Source organism: Nicotiana tomentosiformis, chromosome 3, assembly GCF_000390325.3.
Source record: "Nicotiana tomentosiformis chromosome 3, ASM39032v3, whole genome shotgun sequence".
NCBI lineage: Eukaryota > Viridiplantae > Streptophyta > Magnoliopsida > Solanales > Solanaceae > Nicotiana > Nicotiana tomentosiformis.
Window position 1 is genome coordinate 91,116,764 of NC_090814.1, and position 22,485 is coordinate 91,139,248.

The 22,485-nt window shown below is 36.8% G+C and overlaps 1 protein-coding gene across 8 annotated transcripts in view; it reads right to left on the reverse strand.

Annotated features, from left to right (window-relative positions):
- LOC104101890 (structural maintenance of chromosomes flexible hinge domain-containing protein GMI1) overlaps nt 1–22,485 on the reverse strand; it is a 30,234-nt gene that overhangs the window by 2,495 nt on the left and 5,254 nt on the right. For 6 of the 8 annotated variants that reach the window (XM_009609431.4, XM_009609437.4, XM_009609433.4 and 3 more), the window contains 27 exons: nt 21,707–21,762; nt 21,521–21,626; nt 21,337–21,405; nt 20,713–20,799; nt 19,939–19,989; nt 18,228–18,363; nt 18,067–18,128; nt 17,785–17,913; nt 17,419–17,509; nt 17,287–17,321; nt 15,788–15,863; nt 15,514–15,696; nt 15,206–15,364; nt 14,984–15,005; nt 14,762–14,876; nt 14,537–14,656; nt 13,810–14,127; nt 13,612–13,715; nt 6,764–6,944; nt 6,561–6,669; nt 6,384–6,478; nt 4,314–4,412; nt 3,248–3,314; nt 2,712–2,797; nt 2,093–2,374; nt 1,810–2,025; nt 1,371–1,485 (listed from right to left, as the gene is read on the reverse strand). In XM_009609431.4, coding sequence (XP_009607726.1) covers nt 1,371–1,485; nt 1,810–2,025; nt 2,093–2,374; nt 2,712–2,797; nt 3,248–3,314; nt 4,314–4,412; nt 6,384–6,478; nt 6,561–6,669; nt 6,764–6,944; nt 13,612–13,715; nt 13,810–14,127; nt 14,537–14,656; nt 14,762–14,876; nt 14,984–15,005; nt 15,206–15,364; nt 15,514–15,696; nt 15,788–15,863; nt 17,287–17,321; nt 17,419–17,509; nt 17,785–17,913; nt 18,067–18,128; nt 18,228–18,363; nt 19,939–19,989; nt 20,713–20,799; nt 21,337–21,405; nt 21,521–21,626; nt 21,707–21,762 — 3,169 coding nt within the window. The remainder of the gene's footprint in view (nt 1–1,370; nt 1,486–1,809; nt 2,026–2,092; nt 2,375–2,711; nt 2,798–3,247; nt 3,315–4,313; nt 4,413–6,383; nt 6,479–6,560; nt 6,670–6,763; nt 6,945–13,611; nt 13,716–13,809; nt 14,128–14,536; nt 14,657–14,761; nt 14,877–14,983; nt 15,006–15,205; nt 15,365–15,513; nt 15,697–15,787; nt 15,864–17,286; nt 17,322–17,418; nt 17,510–17,784; nt 17,914–18,066; nt 18,129–18,227; nt 18,364–19,938; nt 19,990–20,712; nt 20,800–21,336; nt 21,406–21,520; nt 21,627–21,706; nt 21,763–22,485) is intronic. The other 2 variants (XM_070197244.1, XM_070197245.1) reach the window with 2 other exon arrangements.

Here is a 22,485-nt window from a genome sequence, read left to right on the forward strand (position 1 = left end):
AGAATTACAGGGACCAACTTTTAACCGTCCAACACGCACACTGAAGTAGTAAAAACTTCTAAGAGTTTCTCTTTTACCAATTTGTCTTTGTTCTTTCTATGATCTTCCTAAAACAACTAGCTTTTCTCCTTTAATCATAGAGTTGAAACTGAGACGGCAACATGGACGTGGTACCACGACTCTATATTCCTACTCTTTGGTTCACTTCCTCCACACGCTCAATATTGTCTAGTCTTACCATCTTTAAGCACATAAGACATTCACACTATGGAATTTTATAGCCAGAGAATTGAGTAGGCACACCAGCCTCCCCATTTGACCACCTCAAGATTTACCTCATAATGTTTTACATTTCCTTTCAGGTATTTATAGTCCCCTAACAATTATGGAGAGTCAGTGTTTAGTCCAGAAGATAGTTTAAAAACAAAATGCATTCTCCGTAAAATCGAAAAAGTATGTACTAGGAATTCACATGTTGCTCTTCTATTTAATAGCAAAAACGTACACAGGATCACAGAGAGAGCCTACAAATGACAATCAAACCAGGAGGATTCAGCAATCTCGTCTATCATATTATCCTTTTGCCGCAGTCGGCTTGTAAAAAATTTCTATGAAATTATTTCACAATGTTGCATAATCATAAATTAATTTGTAGAGACAGTGAGATCAAGAAAATATAGTAGAATATATATCGCATATGGAATCAAAACACTACAAATATTAGTCTTTAGACTTGAACCCACTAGGTTCAGAATCAGGATTTATCATTAACCAAAAGTATGAAATAATTCAAAGAAGATGTTACCGTTGCCTATTGCATGTGTCCTGTTACTTGCAAAATATTAAACAGAAAAGCATACATAACAAGTTAAGAGATAGTTATATGTTACAAGATATCCCTAATGTAACATGATTTGGTTCCATGGCGTGGAAAGCGGAATATACATGGTTAATGATGCACACATAACATAATATTGCCTTTGATTTCTTGTTCCAGTTTACAATTTTCTAGACTACATGGAGCCAAAGCATATGCAACACACTAGCATGAAAGAAACATGATAACTTTCATAGAAAGCTGAAGGAATGAGGCGAGGACAGTAGTTTTTTTTTTTTGATTTGCACCGGGTGTCCAAGTCTCTTTGAGTCCCGACTAATCCCGGAGGTGCACAGGCCCTCGGCAAGGAGTTTCCCGCAAGTGCACCACGGTTAATTCAGGTTTTACCCAGTCCGATGGCCCTCAGAAATTGTTTGCACCCAGTGGGTTTCGAACTTGAGACCTTGAAAGGGAGCAAACCCCAAGGCTCAAGTCAATTGCCACCAGGCCAACCCCTAGGACAGTAGTATATAAGCATCAGTGGAATTTATACCTCCCAAGTTGGACATCTCAAGCACAATATTTGATTCCTTACTGTGAAGTATTTCCAGATTTGCGTCACACTTGTTGATGCTTAGACCACACTTGCAAATATCATCCACAAGTTTCTGTCGAGAAACACAGCTCAAGTTTAGTGACAGTCATGCAACAATAAAGTGAATATACCAAAAGAAAAAGATGGTAAACATTTCATCGGTCATTCACGCAGAACCTGCTGCTGCTTCTAACCCTTCTATGACTACTACTACTACTGCGTGGAAGAATACTCAAGACAATTATAGCACTTGGAGACATACATTAAATGAGAAGAGAACCACATCCTCTAAAAGATGTGGTTCAAACTTCAAAAAGGTCATCCTCCATCACCAAAGGAAAGAATAATTTGACTGATTCATGAGACTATCATTCGTAATTGTGAAACACATACTCACCTTTTCAAGTTGGTTTTGTAGTCTGCCTTCCAGTTCTGCGGAAGCACATGGATCCTTCAAGAGCAATATACTTCCATCAGAAAAATCATCGTAGGTGTGATCATACACAATTTCTGGGGCTTTTGAATAATATGAATCCTCAAGCATAAGCTTTTTCTTCGGATTTCTAGGTTGGGGAATTTCATGCTCACTGTTTACCGCCTTCTCAACATGCACCTGCACATAAAAGTATGAGGCTGCGGTACTGGCAAGATAGAAATTAGTAAATCACCTAGGATAAAACCTCTATGCTTGTCTGCAGCTCGTGGAAACGAGAGTGACTGGCTACAAAACAGAAAAGCCCTTCATTCTTTGGAAGAGGAATGGAGTGGACAATGCAGCGTCCATGATTGAAGCTGTATTTCACATTGTCTTCTCCCCTCAATGAGTCCTGCCTTATCAGAAGGGTATGAGAGTGACCATTTTCCTCTTCATCATGGATATCTTCATCCACTTCACCAGTAGAATTTATGACCTCAAAGACAATATCTTCCAAATGAGAACCAGCAGCACAAACTTTAGGTACCTGATGTAAAGGAAACACCAGAAGAACCTTTTCAGGTGCACTTTAATATTCAAATCATCTTTTCATTTACATAACAAACAAATATTTCTCTATCCCATCATTTTGCCCATCTTTAAGAGGATGTCAAGAAATTGAAAACCAAGTAATTTCCAATTTTAAAGATCTGTGAATCAAAATAATATTGGCCACACTCTTTTATGTCAAGGCCAATGTTAGAAACTAAAAAGCACAAAAAAAGAAGAAGCCATGCATTCATTATTTAATATGGACAATGGTTTGTGACACGGAAATATTGAACTATTGGCAACAATTAAAGGATTGAGGAGCGTTGACAAACCTTGGATGCAACTCGCAACCATCTCTCTTCAGTTTGGAACTCTTTCTTGAGAACTACATCATCGCCAGAAAAAATAGAAAGGAAAACTGTGGGCAGAATAAATAACTGGTTAAAGGACTGGGGACCACTGATCTTGTAATTCTTCAAACACCTTTATCCCACACATTCATTGCCACCAAATAAATGGAGTCTTAATGCAACTATGAAAAAAGATATTTACGCAAAAACATCATATTGGATCTGCAAATTACTTAATCCAAGAGGATGAAAAAGTCTTCCTTTTTACTACTAAAGCCCAAACCACATTGGTGAGACTCTTTCATAAGGACATCTCGATCGATGAAGTCAAATGAGTTACCGTGGAAGCAAGATTACCAGAGCATTCAGCACACTGCTAAGCAATAATACTGGTAGTCTGACATCACTCCCAGAAAAGAAGTTTACGCAGGTTATGAATTTTGGATCATGACGTTAGATCAAAAAATACAAAAATCTTCATTACTGCAACAACTTTGATGATGTGTTAAAGCACATACCAGGTTTACCATATCCTGATGTAACCTTCAAGGTTCCATTAAGGTTTACACACCCATGAACGTCAACCTATATCACGAGATACGAAGCTTAGAATATCCAATTGACTGTGGATCAAAAAGCGTAAAAAGAAACAAGAAACTTGATGAACTTACACCATTTGAACTAGAAAAAAGCAAAGGAAATTGGAAACAAGCAAGTTTAAAAGAACAAGACATAAAACACCAAGAGGCACGCACCAAGCCATCATTGCAGATAGAGATGCTTTAGCTAATTTATCTGTCTGAAAGTGTAATGTATAAAACCACTTATGCGTCTATGCATATATGAACATGTATACAAGTTACAGAGCATACAAGTGCTAAAACTAAGACAACTCCTGACTGGCTCACATGACCTTGAAAACACCTACTATCTTAATATAACTAAGCCCAAATATAAATGGATCAAGGAACCATACCAACAAGTAATAGAAGAAACATGATTGATCTAAACCAGTTATTGAGATAGGTTAAACAGAATAAGGTAATTTGAGATTTTTGGGCTGTTTCAAGACAAAAATTCAATACATTGGTCATCTGCAGACCTTAGACAATTTCTCCCAGAGTCAGAACCATATAAAGAATCCCTGCTATCTGTAGCATTTGACCATTGATAACGTACTAAATGACATAAGTTCCCAGATACACGGTCACCAACAGGATTTGACTTGCATAGGAACTAAATAGTTAGCTAAACTTGCATATTGCAGTCGTGGCAAAGACTAAATTAATTAAAAATTGTGCAAGATAGGAGGTTCATGTTTGCGTCTGCATCTGATTCCTTGAAACTTCTTGTCAGCTGAGAAGTATGTGACACTTTGAGACATCCCTAAATACAAATCTTGTCGTAAATAATCTGATAGAGCAAGTTAAAAAGGAAAGGAAATAATTCTCACACTTCAAATTGCTATAAAGCTAATAAATCAAGAAAAAACTACAAACTATCTTCTTCAATGTGCTTTCCCCTCTTACCAACTGGACTATTAGATGTACAAAAAACAGAAAGAGAAAAAAGGAAAGCAACCACCTTCAGAAAGCAATCTCCTTTTTCTAGTAAACATAATCCTTCCAGCATCAGCTTGATGTGCTCATCTTTTCTCATATGATTACGATACTTGTCAAATGTCTGTATCAATGACAAAGTAAAAAAAAATATATACAACCACACGAACTGCAGGTAACAAAAGGACAACAAGGAAAAACAACTGGAGCTACATGCACTAAGAAACCATAAAACAAGAATAGACAAGTGAGACACGAAAGTAAGTTTTTTCTCTACATCAACAAAGTGAAGAAGATTTCGTTATCTATCAAGCAGTTTCTAAGTTTGCGATTTTCAGAAACAACAGGCATATGCTCTTCCTCATGTCGTAAACGTAGTACAAAATTGATTCTTCTGATGCATGGTTACAATTGCTTTTCACCAACATTGATGAATTGTAAGTAAAAATAGAGTCGTGGTATGACAAAGAAAAATTATTATAAATGGTTGATTGTACAGATTTGATATCGGAAACAACTTTGAAAACTCTGTCAAGGAGGGTAAAGAGGCAAGTAATACAGCAAGATAAACAAGACAGCCACCATGATTCCTGAGAGCTGAAGACTAAGTTGGAAGCTGAGCAATCATAGATTTCAGTTTTTATCAATCATGTAGTATTATTGAAAGCAGATACAAAGAATGCTCATTGACAAGCATACAGGGACCATATATCATGTAAAATAAACGCAAGGACTACTGCATTTACCTTTTCAGAAAATAGAAAAAAATCCAAGAATGACTGTGTTTACATTTAAGAAAAAGACAAAGGATGTAGATACCACACTATCTTGCAATACTCTACCAATCGCAAAAGGATTTATGTCAAACTGGTCATATACTGGGAAGCAAAAAGCAGACTCATTAGAGCTTGCTTTGGAACTATGGCTCTCCTGTGGTTGCTTTTGTTGTAAAGAAGAAGCAACATATCTCACATCCTTCAAAGCAGGATATAGGAATTTGAACACTTCCACTTAAACTCAACACACACGCAAAAGTTGCCGGTCATAATTTGTTTTTTCTCATCAATACCTAGACCAGGTACCCAGAAGCTAAAAATAGCTGAGATGAGGATGTTGAGGTGGAAGTGTGGGCATACCCGGATTGGATAAGATTAGGAATTAAGTTATTCGGGAAAAGGTGGGAGTGGCCCCTGCGGAGGATAAGATGCGGGAGGCGAGGTTGAGATGATTTGGGCATGTTAAGAGGAGAAGTATAGAAGCGCCAGTTAGAAGGTGCGAGCGGTTAGCCTCGGTGGGCAGCAGGAGGGGTAGAGGTAGGCCTAAGAAGTCTTCAGGAGAGGTTATTAGGCGAGACATGGTGCAGTTGGAGCTGACTGAGGACATGGCCCTAGACAAGAAGGTGTGGAGGTCAAAGATTAGTGTAGAAGGTTCGTAGGTAGTCGAGCGTTTCTCTGTGTCTTACTCAGTTCACTAACATTAGTGTTAGTATGATATCTTTTATTCATAGATGGCTATTACTACCTAGAGTTTGACTGCATTCTTGGATTCGATCTTATTTCATCTTGTTATTATTCCTACTTGTTGCAATTACCTTTTCTTTTTCAGTCGCTCTCTAGCCGAGGATCTATGTGAAACAGCCTCTCTGCCCTCCCAGGGGTAGGGGTAAGGCTGCGTACATCTTACCCACCCCAGACCCCACTTGTGGGAAACTACTAAATTTGTTGTTGTTGTTGTAATACCTAGAACAGGCACTTGCTTTATTCCACATAAGCTTTTTTGCAATTTCCAACACTCTCCAAGATGAATGAACCATCTAAGATGTCAGATGATCCCATCTGCTGCTAGTACTAGTAGTGCCTTCTCTTGCTTCCTGAAATAAGGAGCCTATATACACCTATATTTTTCTAATAAATTGCACATTGGACACCTTTTTTCTAATAAATTGCCTATTGTACATATTTATTTCTTTTTTATATTAATTTCCTATTGTACATGTCTTAAAAGAAATGCTGAATTTTACTTCTACATGACACTCAATACATCTTATGGTGATAGTAGGGTGTTGAACTAAAATTCCATTACACGTACGGCGTACCTCCAAAGCAAGCTCCTCAATGATCATTCCTGGAACCAATTTCTTGCCAAAATCTACAGGATGCAGACGGACGTGTTGCAAAGGTCCAGGAATAACTATGAACAGAGGAAAACAACTAAGGAACAACATATATCATATATTCTCAGTCAACGGAAAACAAAATAATATAACAGTTACCTGTACAAGGAATTGCTGCTGAAACTGGATCATCCTTTGAACATATATGTAATGTAGCTTCATAACTTGGTCGAATCTTATCCAAGTCACTAGTTTTAATAATTACATTCTGAAGAGTGGAAAATTTTGATATAGTTCCTTATTTAAAGAAGATTTGACAAGTGTATTGTAAAGGACTTGAAGCTGGGATCATATAATGTCACCTTAAACTTCATCGTATATCTGTCACGTGAAATGAATTGATCATAACTGCACTTGGACTCAACAGCATTGCAACTAGAACTTAACTTCATCTTTATCTTTGTGTGCAACTTGAATGGAATACGATTGGAAAATCTATCATAACATGCAACGCTCAAAACCTCTGGAAAAAAAGAACCAACCCTGCCAAAGAACATTTAGACGCCATCAAACTTTGTCACGAAGTGAAAGAGTTGCTTATAAGCAGGTGAAACAAATAGTCAACAACAACAACATACCCAGTATTATCCCACACTGTGGGGTCTGGGGAGGGTAGTGTGTACGGCGCAGACCTTACCCCTACCTTGTGAGGATAGAGAGGCTGTTTCCAATAGACCCTCGGCTCAGGAAAGCATAAGGACCACATTAATAAAAATATAGACAAGAACGGACAGTACCAAAAAGCCATATAAAAGCAGAATAAAAACAACAAGATATTAAGGTGATCAACAATGAAAGAAAACAACGGTTAGTCATAAAAACCTACCACCAACAGAAAGCAAGATTGCGTGCCAATACTACTGTAATTAACACTCTAGACTACCTACTCTACTACCCTAATCCTCGACCTCCATACCTTCCTATCAAGGGTCATGTCCTCGATTAGCTGAAGCTGCGCCATGTCTTGCCTAATCACCTCTTCCCACCTCTTATTTGGCCTACCTCTAGATAGGAAAATAGACTGTAAAGTAAAATATGCTACGATGCAACAACTGTAAGGTTTTACTATGAAGTTTACTACCACGTGCATCTTAGACTAGATGCTGATTCTTAATCGCTGATAAGTGAGATACTTAAGGCAAATGGAGAAAGAAATAAAATGTTGCATGACGCTCTTAATTGAAGGGAAAATAATTGCTCCATAGGTTTAATAATAACTCACCTGAGAAATATTGAAAACAAGGCATTATTAAGGAAACAACTCAAGCATTATACTGCTGAATATGAAACTCATTCGACTATTATAAGAAAAAGATTATTTTCTATTTCCTATCCATGCATAATTTGATAAGGTCCTCAACAGATTAAATCAAACTCCATTCATTCATAGACTGCAAATGCAAAAGAATTAAGAGAAAATGGGCATTTAAATTTGTTGAAGACCCAAATAAAGATAAGTGTCTTTCTCTAATAATTAAAACATTAGATGAGGCGATTCACACAATCAGTGTAGGCAGAGTCTAGAGTTTGAGTGTCACCACCACCCTCCAAGAAAAATATTTCAACGTGCTTGGCAAATGGCTAAGAATCAGCCAGAAGCATGTTGAAGAGCTAAAATATAAATGAATAGAAGTGTCCCCTCATTAATAGTTCAAGCTTTAAGACAAGGAAGTTCACATAAATTTATATCTAATCTTGTAATGGCTCTTACCTTTATTACCACTCATATTAAAATGCATACAGTGTAAGTGGCTAATGGGGAGTTTCAGAAAATGGACCAATAAAAAAGAACATATTTTCTTTATCGAATCATACATGAGGATCATATTCTTATCCTAATTCTCCTCTATATCATATGTTTATTGATACAATGCGGTAATTAATTATTTTCTCCGTTCTTTTGACTGTATGAATGATGTAAGTGTATTTCACTTCATACATAAAATGATAGATTACATCGAGAATATATACACAAAAGCTAGACACATAAGTCAACAATGCATCCCTGAGATCACGCCTACTACCTACAATCTTTGACTATCTATCCGACATACAATCTTAATATTTGAAATCCTCTTTGACAATATCTAACACTCCCCCTCAAGCTGGAGCGTACATGATATAAGCTCCAAGCTTGCTACAAATGCGTTCAATCCGAGATCCTCTAAGGGACTTAGTAAGCACATCTGCCAAATGGTCATTTGAACTGACAAAGCTGTTGGCAATGCATATCTGAGATCATGCCTTCTAACTACAATCTTTGACTATCTATCCGACATACAATCTTAATATTTGAAATACTCTCTGACATTATCTAGCACTCCCTCTCAAGCTGGAGCGTACATGTTATAAGCTCCAAGCTTGCTACAAATGTGTTCAATCCGAGCTCCTCTAAGGGACTTAGTACGCATATCTGCCAATTGGTCATTTGAACCGACGAAGCTGGTAGCAATGCATCCAGACTCTATCTTTTGCCGAATAAAATGACAATCCACCTCTATATGTTTCGTTCTTTCATGAAAAACGGGATTAGAGGCAATATGAAGGGCAGCCTGATTGTCACATATAAGCTTCATCTGTTTGAATTCGACACATTTTTAACTCTCGGAGGAGTTGTTTCAACCAAATAAGCTCACATGTGGCCATAGCTCGGTATTGTACTTCTGCACTAGATCTAGCAACGTCTTGCTTTTTACTTTTCCAAGAGATTAGATTCCCTCCAATCATGACACAGTACCCAGAAGTAGAACGTCGATCTGACGGAGAACCTGCCCAATCTGCATCAGAATATCCAACAATGTTTTTGTGACCTTTGTCTTCATATATCAGTCCTTGTCCTGGAGCTCTTTTTATGTATCTGAGAATACGAATTACTTCACCCAATGATCTCTGCAAGGAGCTTGGAGAAACTAACCACTCTTACTGCAAATGAAATATATGGTCGTGTGATAGTGAGATAATTTAATTTACCAACCAGTCTTCGGTATCTGCAAGGGTCTTCCAATGGCTCCCCGTCCAGGAACGAGTTTCAAATTTGGATCCATAGGAATATCAGCATGTTTAGAGATTAACATGCATGTCTCTTCAAGTATGTCCAAAGCGTATTCTCTTTGAGATAGCAATGCCTGTCTTAGATTGTGCTACCTCGATTCCCAAAAAATACTTTAACTTCCCCAAGTCTTTGGTCTGAAAATATTTGAATAGATGTTGTTTTAACTGAGATATTCCTTCTTGATCATTTCCAGTTATGACAATGTCATCAACATAAACGACATTGACATCCCAAATTGTTGGACAAAAACATGATCTTTTCTGGACCATTATGTCGATAGAAAACAGAGTGATCTACTTCACTCCGTGACATCCCAAATTGTTGGACAACAAATCTAAATCTACCAAACCATGCTTTCGGAGATTGCTTGAGGCCATATAACGAACGATTTAGACGACATACTAAGTCTGACTCACCCTGAGCAACAAACCCAGGAGGTTGCTCTGTATAAACCTCCTCAGCGAACTCGCCATGCAAAAAAGCATTTTTAATATCCAGTTGATGAAGTGGCCATTGATGCATTGCTGCTAAGGAGATAAGCAGTCGAACAGATGCAATCTTGGCAACTGGAGAGAATGTATCATCGTAGTCAAGGCCATAGATTTGGGTGTATCCTTTGGCAACAAGGCAAGCCTTCAATCGATCGATTTTTCCATCTGATCCCATTTTTACCGTATAGACCCATCCAGTAGATTTTTCCTCTGGTAACTTGACCAAATCCCAAGTGTTACTGGTCTCTAGAGTAGTCATTTCTTTGATCATAGCATCTCTATATCCTGGATATTCCAATACTTCACTAATAGTCTTTGGTATAGGTACATTAGATAGGGTAGATACAAAGGTATAGTATAATGGGGATAACCAACGATAACTTAAACAATTATATCTTTCTGGTTGTCGAGTAGTACGCATACCTTTGCGTATGGCAATTGGTGGAGTCGATGCATCTGATGAAGGAATGACTGGAGTACGTGACGGAGGAGCAATATATGAGTCATGGAGTATACTTGAAGAGGATGGGGAACAACTTGAGGGGTGTCTGGAAGACTAACCTGTGGCATAAGAAATATAGGCACTGGCAAAACTTGAGGAGCCAAATTCTTGTCTGTAGTGTCTACTGGAAAATAGGGAGATGTTTCAAAAAAGGTTACATCCGCAGTGATAAAGATATTTATGTGCTTTCAGATCATAGCACTTGTAACTTTTCTGGTAACGAGAGTATCCAAGAAAGACACACTTAATAGATTTTGGTTGGAGTTTGTCATTACCAGGACCGTGATCATGAACAAAACAGGTACATCCAAATACTCTCAAAGGTAGATGATAGGGATTGACCAAGAAAGAGAATTGAGTGAGGACTTTGATATTGCAACACGGTAGAGAGCATTCTATTGATCAGATAATAAGCAGTGAGAACAACATTTGCCCAAAAGTGAAGAGGAACATGATGGTGTATAAGTAAGGTACGAGCAGTTTCAATAAGATGCCGATTTTTACGTTCAGCGACTCCATTCTGTTGAGTAGTATATGCACAAGAAGTCTGATGAGTGATCTCTTGAGATGACATGACTCATGGTAAATACTCCTTGGCATTATCACTACGTAATACCTTTATTGAAAGTGCAAAATTTTTGAAAGATAGAGAATAATTCAGAGCGATTTTTCATTAAAAATACCTATGTGCAGCGAGAAAAATCATCAATTAAGGTAACAAAATATTGAAATCCTAAACTTGAAACAACACGACTAGGACCTCATACATCTGAGTGAACAATGTCAAACATAGACAAGACCCTATTATTGACTCTTTTGGCAAACGAAGTGCGAGCGTGTTTCCTAAGTTGACAAGACTCACATTCAAAAGAAAATAACGTGGACAGACTAGGAATTATTTTCTGAAGCTTTGCAAGACTTGGGTGGCAGCAATTCCAATGCTACGCCTTAAACCACTTGGCCATCTCTTCTACATAATGATTATGACCCAAAAACTGAGTGAATAGCGAGTCAGTCGTAAACAATTATTGATTGGATAGGTACGACCAATCCATTCTAACGAGAAAAATAGAAAATTTTTCATTCCCTTGCCTTGAGTGAAATGGTGGAAATCCTTGTTTGATTTTTTTGAATATCTTCCTTCCTTGGATTAGTACTGGGACATGCATATCAAAAGCTCAGCGTGAAATTTGAATGAGATATATCTTTCTTTTTTAAACGGCTGTGGAGAAGATCAACTGAGGCAGCGGAAGTGAAGGCAACTAGGGGTTGTGACAATATCTATAAACTAACAGTTGCAATAGTTGCAGTAGGGTCTAGAGCTTTTACCGTTCCCCTTGTGTGATTTTGTTCCTGTGAGTTTTCATTTTGCACAACTAACATAGATGTCTCGAGTTTAGTAGTATCAAGTGTTTCTGAACCAACACGCAACAATCGGGCAAACACTTCAACTAAGGAAGGAACTGTAGAACTTGCCAAGATTTGATCCCTTAAATGACTAAGATCAGATCGAAGTCCTTTCAGTGCCAAAACCATAAAGAACTTATCCCTTTGTTGCTATTGCGTGGTGACACTTGCAGATAGTGGCATGAGAGAGAAATTGATCTTTTAAGGTATCTGTTTGTCCTATATAACTCGCCATATCTTGATTATTTTGCTGTAGTTGGACTAAATCTGATACAACTTTGTATATACGTTGTATATCATTCCTATACAAAGTCTTAGCTTTAGTCCAAACTTTATAGCAAGTTTTACAAGAATGAAATAGGTTGAGTAATTTAGGATCTAAAGAATTCCATAAAAGACTGCACAATTGTGCATCAATTCTATTCCACTTAGTCCTTTCAGTAGCAACAATATCACTAGCATTTTTGATTAAATGTTCTTCATATCCCTGACCCATAAACCACATTTTAACTGAAGAAGATTATGATATGTAACTATTACTGCCTTGTAATCTAACAGTTGTAATAGTGGGAGAATTCGAAATTGAAGAAAAGAATGGTTTGATGTCACCTATATGTGAAGAACCATCTTGCTCCGAAATTTTGAGATTCTAATTCCGAAAAGGTCAAATATGTAAAAACCTGTTGCAAATAACTTCCACTAGAATCCAGAATAAGCCAAAATAATAGCTTGATTTAGAGGAAAAAGAGATATCAATAGTTAACTCTTTGAAAAAACAATAAAAAGGTACTTGGGGACAAAATAACCCAATACGTGTAAAAGAAAGGCAAATAAAGTGGGACTTGAAATAGCTTCAAGGAAAAGCTTATCAGAAACCCAATTACTCTGTTCTCTCTCTAAATACAAGACCCAACAACTCTTCTTCCTTTCACCAAAGCCACAACTTAACGGAAAGTTTCAAGAGAGATTGATTTTTTTTTCTTCTTTTTTCTTGAGAGATGAAATTTTGGTGGCAGATAAATGTGATTACAGTGCCTATTCTTTCTGAACTCAAGTGTTTTCTTGTGGAAACAAGATCTGGCCGGGAAAGGAGACTACTAATGGAGTCTGGTCAGAGGGTAACGAGATCTGACTGGAAACTTCGTCGGAGATTTTAGAGAATGTGATGGGTAAGACTAGAATAAATGGTCGACCCTCACGTATCTCAAATGAAAGTAGAGATGGCCAGAAAAATCCTCTGGAGAAGTGGATGCCAGAAAAAGCAATCGGAAAAGGTGGTCGGAAAAAATTGGCCAGAGCAGTGACTGCCGGAAAAAGCAACCGGAAAAAGTATTTGAGTCTCTACCGAGATCGTAGAGGTTATGATACCATGTGAATGATGTAAGTGTATTTCATTTCATACTTAAAATGATAAATTACATCGAGAATATATACACAAAAGCTAGACACATAAGTCAACAATGCATCCATAAGATCACGCCTTCTACCTACAATCTTTGACTATCTATCCGACATACAATCTAATATTTGAAATATTCTCAGACAATATCTAACAGACTTAAAAATGCCACGAGAATTAAGAACATCAATGATATCAGATTTGTATGGCAATCTTAAGACTCGGTGCTGGAACAATTCTCTTTTTGCATAACTGTATGTAAGAAGTTAAGAAGTCAGTTTAGAATAGAGATGCCCCACCTTACACTGAGTGTAGTCTTCCCATCACTTATAAGTTTCCAACTAGCAGCCGCAGACAATGCTTTAACATGCACTTCCTTTTCAAATTTTGTACAACTGTCTTCCTGAAAAAAGATATCAATAGCAAGGAAAATCAAGGATAATAAACACGTTATTCAGTATATCATAAAATGGAGATATAAAGAACATATCACTTACAAGAGAAAATCGAAATAGGTAAATGCCTGCTTTCTGAAATATATCTGGTAACCTCTCCTTCAGGGGGAATATATATAGACCAGTAAACCCTTTATGCGACGAAGGATTCATTCGGCCAGAGTAAATATGACCAAGTTCTTTCCCGTCCGCTTCAGCTTCAAATTTGACCTCTAGAGTCATCTGAAAATTTTCTTTCATGATGTATTTCTGATCCAAACTTACAGATGCAGTACTAGAGCTAAAAGAAGCTGGACGAACAACTGCAACAATCTCCTCAGGAGGCTCATGTCCAGCATCAACAACATCCTGAGGTAGTGCCTGCATTTGCAACCAAATTCAGCAATTCAATGAACAAGTATAAATGTGACGTACCATCAAGATCAAGCACAGCTGAAATCTGATCAATTCCAAAGATATTCAAAGGAATAGATGCTCAATAAGCCTTGCAGGAAATTCTGAAGAAAATACAGAAACATGTTCCACTAGACACAAGTGCAGTAACTTATTTACCATGCTGAATAAGTTAAGAACCCTACACAGCTGTTCAGCTTCATCTTCGTTAACAAAAAGACTGTCATCTGACTTGGACCCCAAGTAGATGAAGTAGATGAATTTAGGGAATACTAGATAAAAAAATGCAAAAAACGAGCAAAATACTGGAGAAAATCATGGTAAACGCAAAAATAAATCAGTAATTAAAAGAAGCAAGCTGCTTCTATAAACTAACCCCCTCAATGCCCAAGTCTTCACATTGCTTGGCATCTAATATGTCAATTGACGATGGAGTTTTTTTCTCTTGGTGTTTCAAGATTTGGTTCTCCCATTCCGTAATATCAACAGATAAGCACTGCAAAACATGACACTAATTATATAGAAAAGATAGATATGTAGAGAACGCAAAAAACAAAAACAACTTAATTAAGCTGCAATAACATGGAGCCAAAACCAGAACCTTTCCGGTGTCGATCACACTAATCGGCAAAGATTTTGAGTCACGGATTTCTATGCTAGCACACCCTTTATCAACTATAAGGCGAGAACCGTTCTCAACAGGGACGTTTAATGGCCTGTAAGTAATCATAGTAAAGACAGCAAAGATTCAGATAATAGTGTTGGAGGGGAACTAAAGACCCGGACAAGCAATGACATGAAATATAAGAAGTGAATCACTAACCTGCAGATAATCCGAGCCTCACCTAAAATATAGATAAAAATGTTACAACATCATAACAACGTCAATGGATAGGTTACAGCTGAATTTTTAACACATAATGCAGCAGAGATATATGTAATTACTTAAGCAGTAGCTAGCCATAAGATACCAAAATAATGAGCTACTCGGAATTAAACAGGTAGAATAGTATACTCTAAGAAACACGAAATTTTGAAAACTTACCACCTGATTCCCCCTGACATCCTTCAAGAATAATATATTCTAGTGTGGCGAAAACATTGTTCTTGTGGAAACCCCTACAAGCTCCCTTCAAAATTTTAATCTTCTGCCCTGATTTCCAAGTTATTCCTTTCCTCCGTAAAACTTTATGAATTCTCATAACTGAAATTACAAATTACAATGATATGAGTTAACATTAATGGGAAACTACAAATTGCACCAATTCAAAAACAGGCTGCAAGATGACAATAAAATGGTGCAGCTATAAGAATTTATCATAAGGTTTACTAGATTTGTGTTTCAATCAATACCATCTGAAGAAACACCAAGCTCTTTCTTGTGCGAAGGGCTGAGTACAAAAGTAGGTTGATCCTCTCCACAGTCAACCTCCTCATCATTGCGATCATGCATCTGAATTATCCAGTCCTGATATAGCTTCTCCACTTGCAAGAGAGTCACCTTTTTTCCATCTTTGGATATCTCAACATGAATATCTAAAAGGGTTTGAAACATAAGGTGAAGAGATCTCATTGCATAGTAGTGAGTAATCATTTCAACAGTGTACAGCAAACCAAAAGTTATTACCTTTCTCTTTCTCAGAAGGCTTGTTGCCAAAGTTCCTTAATGCAATGGTGTAAGGATGGTGATGGGCTAAGTCAGTCTGTGCAAATACATACAGCAGATCTCAGCAGAGAAAAGAGGAAAATGCATATATAACCAAATCATTCTTGGAACTTGGAACAACACTTAAGAAATACAAATCGGAGGCATGGAGTTGGGAAAGGCTTCACTCCTGCTTAGTTGATTTACACTGTGTAATAGTAGGGTAGCCGTACAATTTCCAAAGGGTTGGTAGAGTACCACAATGTTTCCTAGTAGCATACCTTATACATCTATCATTTCACTTTCACTAGGAAATCTCCCGTATGACTCCCTAAAGCCCTAAAATCTCATCCCATAGGCATATCTTGATTATAAAAAACGGAGAGATGATCATGCCTAAAAACTCCCACTTCTGTTAAATACAACATCCCAATTGAATGGATCCTCATAAGGACTTGCTAACTTAAATCAGTCAACTAGACTTCAATCCCAAAGTCATTGGGGTCGGCAATACACATCTTCTACATCCATATAACTCTAATTGGCCTCCTCCATTCCAATAATGCTACTTTTGACATTACGATTGACAATCATATGGGGTCTACTGGGAAGAGATCTGGAGAGAAGATGGGCCTAAATCCATTATACTGGTAACTAAATTTCGACAAGTATAAAATAACTTCTGTCTTGGTGCCGATTCCTTTGAGTAATATATCTGGAGTACCTCTAGTGCCCAGAACCTGCAGCTATCGAATACATCACTCATGGTTAACGTTTAGGTCAGAAATCAGTGGAGCTCACGACCTTCTACTTCAACATCAAGGATTTGACTTTCCTCCACCAATGTGAACCCCAATTAGATTAAGGCAGCTAATGAGACGATGGGTTGCATCTATTTTATCTCTCCCGCATTTTTATTTGTAAAATTATTTCACATTTACAATGAAATTAATGAGAATTGACCTACCACTTTTTATTCTGGACAAAGGAATCCTATCAAATTCACTAATTCGGGGGGAAAATACTGAATTTTTGTATTTGAAAAGGATAAGATTACTAGCGGCACAAAAATAGAGGGAAGGTTCAAATTCAAAAATGTGTTAGTGATTGTTCCATAATACATGAAAAAATCTGGTACAAAATAAATAATTTCTCCAGAAGATATAGAAAAAATGGAACAAACAAACAACAACAACCCAATCCCACTAGTGGTGTATAAAGAATGATACAAAATGAAAATAGTGTATGAAGTTTATGTTGTCCAGTGGTGTAAAAAGAATCAGGCTGAATATGTTTGGAATAGAAAGATTCCAACTGTCCAAGTAAAGAATTATTAGTTGCATTTAGATTATCCCCTAGTCTATTCAACAAGTTGAGTATTCTCTTGTTTTTCACAAGGTTAGTTCCTCATTTTGCATGCCAGGAAATGAATATATGTCTTGACAAGTTGTCAGAATGCATATAAGAAAGTTGTCTTGTACCTTTGATGGTGTTGGGTTGAAACCAGCATCGGTCTCTGCAAGCAGAATATTGCTCTATGATGCTTGGAACAATGACAAAACAAAATGCTTATTCATTAATTGGGAGTACTTGTTTGGTACAAATGGTTTTACCTACAAAACATTTTACTCTACAGCAGCATCTCTTCAAGACTTCAGCCCTATCACCCTTTCTTAGCTTAGGTTCCATGAAGGGAAGCCAAGCCTGCAAGAAACAAAAAAATGGTTGACACTGTTCAAGATTGAGAATATTTAAAAAAGGAAAAGAAACTAAAGGCAGAAAGACAAAAAGCAAATAGTTCATATAGAATAACACAAGCATAAAATAACGTATAAATACGCACACATGCTCTTTCTTTCAAAGTCTGGAGAAATTTTATTATGAAAGTAATTTTTGGCAGATTATGGATAGTGACTGAATACAAGATTGGCGAAAATATAATTTGTAAATGAATAAAAGAAATATTCTGATCGACTAACCCATCGAGAATCCGGAAGTAGACGACCCAACCGCCTGACAGAGACATGACTAAAACTTTCAAAATTCTCTGTAATTCCATACCCATCCGCCTCTAGCTTTTCCAATATCACCTCAATACTCTCTTTACCCTGCAATTAAAAGCATTCACACATCCTTAAGAAGGGTTTTAAGTGCAAGATCTTTCTTTTTTCTTAGACAAGGAGGTGCATGATCTGTATGCACACCAAAATAAATTCCAAGATACATTGCAAAATACAGAACTAGAGACAGTATAGTGTCACCTGCACCACTGGAAGATAAACACACTTCAGCCGAGCATTTGCTTCTAGGGGTGATCTCTTTCCTGAGAAATTTGATCTCAGACTATAAAATGCTCTGTGATAACAGGATTTAATGAAAATACTTGCTAGGTGTTTGTCGTGACAAATGACGTATATGTTACCTGAACCAACTTTTACATTGGTGCTATCATTTACATGAAATCTAAGCTGTAATACAAACTCAGGACCATTGCAGGACTGTAAGTTTGTCGTTGCCACCTCTCCACCTTCAATTTCTGCTAAATTAGTGCCATTGACCTGCAAATTTGCATCAACTGAAAGATCTGCAGAAAAAGAAATAGAGGTCTACTAGAACTTGCTTTGAATATAATTGGCAAAAGGTGCTCAGATTGAGAGTTCCCAAAAAAAACTAGAACTTGCTTTAACAAAAATGGAAGGTGCTCTCATTGAGATTGTTCAAAATTTTGACCAATTAGCCACTTATTTTGTGGTGATAAGGCAACCTACAGCTGACGAATTGTGTCAGAAACTTTCATAGTAGCTGAAAATTCTCACTCAAATGATGGTTTTCCTGTTTTTTTATGGTCAGTAAAGCTTATCTCTCTAACTGCATGACAAAAAGACCAGGATAGTCATCAAAAAACAAATGGCATGGGCAACTGTCAATGAAACTGCACAAAATAGAAGATTAAAAGAGAGAACAACTACCAGCACCAGTTTGAAAGAAAACAAATAGGAAATGCTAGAGATGAGGAAAAGAAACAAAGCACCATCTACGAAAAGATAATAGGAAAACAAGCTTTTCTTTAACTCCTATAACATAGAGAAATAGGAAAACAAGTAGAAAACATGAGCGCTAGATAAAGGATGGTATCCAAGCAAAAAACGAACATGCAGAAAGAACCTTCCTTCAATGCAAAACAGTTTTTTTCCAGTGAAATAAGAGCATTTGTGCCTCATCTGTCTTAGATAACTAATTTAGGTAACAAGCTGAATTGAATTTCTTACCAGAAAAAGCTTTTCAGAGAAGTTGGACAAGAAAACATAATATCCACTATGTGAACTGACCACATGCAAAAGACTGTGAATGCTTTCTCCACTGATGTTTTACAAAGGCAACAAAAGGCAAAAAAAAAAAAAGATAAAAGAGGGACGAACAATTAAAGCACATACTCATTTCTCAAAATTTTGAATTAAGTGCCACACAGATAATCAAAGAGGACCTCTAAGATGAACTACAGAAGTACTATTTAGTAAGGGAATGGAAAAATGGAATGACATCAGAAGAATGAAGCAGTAAGAAAAGACTTCAAAATTCAGAAATGGAGAGAACAACGTGCCGAGGAAGAGGATAAACTAAGTAAACGTAGTTCACAAGTAACCAGAAGTGTTTGAGACAAGCAAGATCACGCAAGGTAAAATACTAAATGATACTGTGGCATGCAGACATAAGAGGTCATGGTGAAGAACAAATTCCACATTGGATAACATTTATAGTTACAGCTCATTTGGCAACCTTCAGAAAAGACGCTAAGAGGAATCCTCAACAACAAATAGATGAGCATTGCCAGAAAAATGGTGATCTTTAAGATCAAGAGCATGAGAACCCATCCAGAAAGAGAGGAACTCCATGTGGAGAATCACAGAAAAACAAACAAAAAAAACATGAAGGGAAAAGACCTTTAAGAGGTTCTCAACAAAGAGTGACCAATCATCTGATACTAATTGGTATCTCATGATTTTCTGAAAATAATACCAAAAAATAAAAATGTTTACCTAAGCTGTACAAAAGTATCTTTCCACCGTTTATGAAGACATCAAGTGCATGGTATAGGAAAATTATCACTGAGTTCTAATATATAGATACTATACCTGAAACTCAATAGGCATTATGGTTCTTCCTGTATTTGATACTTCATCACACTGCCCAATGAAATAATAATGAATAAGATATCGAAGGCCAGAGTGCATAGGACAAATCTTATAAGGCAGAGAGTATCATCACATCACCACACACCAGACTAGATAGCATCTTCAGCAACAATGGTTGTAGCTCCACATAAACCTTTTAAGTTGACTTTCGAACTCTCTAATGTTAGTTATCCAACTGAAACACTAGTTATCACAATGCCTATAGGACATAAATTTTGGAAAGAGCTCTAAAAGTTTGAGCAACAACAACACAGCAACTACGCCTCAACCCAAGCAGGTTGAGGAACTATAAAGTTTGAACAGGTATACAAAATTCCACACCTGCAGAAATTAATATACTACAGTAGGAACTTATTATCTGTAACATACACACAGAAAAATGCAAATCACAGAAAAGAAGTGTGAAGCGTGTAAACCCAGCAAGGCCAGTTTGAAGGGATACTACAAAAGTTGGAATATAAATGGAATATGCATTAAGCAAAAGAAATGAAAAGGGAAGCTTAAAGCAACAAGTAATAATTCAAAATCACAATAACAAGACTCCCATGTGCACATTGTCTTCAGTCTCTATCAGAGTAACAAAGTTCCTAGTTGCCATATATAACAATGCCATTAATCAAATTTGAAAGTAATGAACAGAAAACAATGATCAGAAAGCGCTACTACATAAACCTCTAAAACCAACTTATCAAATAAACTCCATAAGCCACTAACCTGAATATAAGGGAAGTATATATCCTTCAGTTTGTATTGTAATTGCGGTATGCTTTCGCTTCTCATCTTTGGATGAAAAATTTCAACCTGTCAATAAGGTAAGCAACAATGGCGTTCAAAAGCTGATCATATACTTTCACCAACAATTCCATAACATGTTTGAGACTTATTTCATGGAACCTTTTATTGCCACAATTAAATGGAAATTATTGATGTTCAGTGTGTTAACATATACCAAAACAACTAAGCATCAAAATGCTATGAGCAGCCTACACCCAAAACCTAAACAATTAAAGACATTTTTTATTCGTAAAAATAATTTGGGAAACACCACAGTAATAAGCCATTTCAAAAACAATTTAGTAAAATGGGATTATTTTTCGAGACATTGAAAAAGGTCTCAGTCCATGGAGGATACAACCAATCATAACACTATGAAGAACCACAAAGATTGCACCGAAAGGATCAATCAAGATATCACTCATATCATGTATATTAGGGTGGGAAATGGACTCGAAATTGACTTCATAGGAGGTCAATGCAAAATTCTATTTCGAAGGAAGATGGTACTAAAGATGATTCTATTAATCAAAAGGTCAGCAAGAGTCCGGAAGAATATTTTACTTTAGTGAAGCTACCACCAGTTGATTCTCGAATCTCATCTTTCAAGGGGTCTCTAACACTTCCATCGGTCTAAATGAAAGGAAAAAGACATAAACTTAAGAGGATAAGATAACGACAAAGAACTGCATATAAATATGAGGGGCAAAATGATAAGAAGATAGCAATATTAAACAATGATGAGCACCCTCCAAGTTTGTTGAGAAGAAGAACAGCTGAGCAGAGATTCTCTCTCAAGATGTAACACAAATACTTTCTTAGAATCCTTTGTCTTTGAAGAAACTGAGGTTCGTCTACAAAAAGGCAGCAAGATGAAAAGTAAGTCCTTCATTTTGTCCAAAATGAAGCCATAATAAACTTTAGCAAGACATACCTTCCCAAATGCATAGATGCAATAGGTCCTCCATAACCAAACATACCAAAGAAAGGCTGTAAAGGTAATCACCATGTCAGATAACCTATAAACAAAAGTCAGCCAAGAGGATGGAGACACTGCTAGATATAGAAACAAAATGTAGTTTGATTCCTTGCTTGCTAGTTGGATGAATTAAAAATCAAATTACATAAGGCAAAAATAGCCCAAGCTTTTATTAAGAGATAAGGAGCATTTGAAGAAAAGGGAATAAAAAAGGAAGATAAAAAGTTATTAAGTACAAGTTGGTAAGAAAATTATATTTTCCATTTTAATACTAGTAATGCTCTTTTTGCTTGTTTTTTCCGGACAAAATAGTATAAAAATAGGTCTTTCCTATTATCGATAGCTGACTATGAATTTCAGCTTCTGCCTCCAATGGATTATCAACCATCAACAAAATTATGCAAAGACTAGTGTGTACCATGGGGCTAAACCTTCAAATCGACAGGTAAATAAATGTCAAAAAGAATAACTCCCAACTGTTCCCAATATAGAGCCTTACAAGGAAAAAATTTGCAAAGTAAACTAATATCAAGTTGAGGTGGGCTAAAGGTATCTCTTGAAATCTCGTTATCAGATGACTCTGAATCACAACAAGAACTTTACGTAGAGGCTGCTCTTCACTGGAATAAGTACAAACTTTAGGCAGCAATTGTCATTTCATGATTTGTTGCCAAAACGGATGCAAAAAGAATTTTTATGCCCATCTCACTGATCACGGGAAAGCCAGTCTTGGA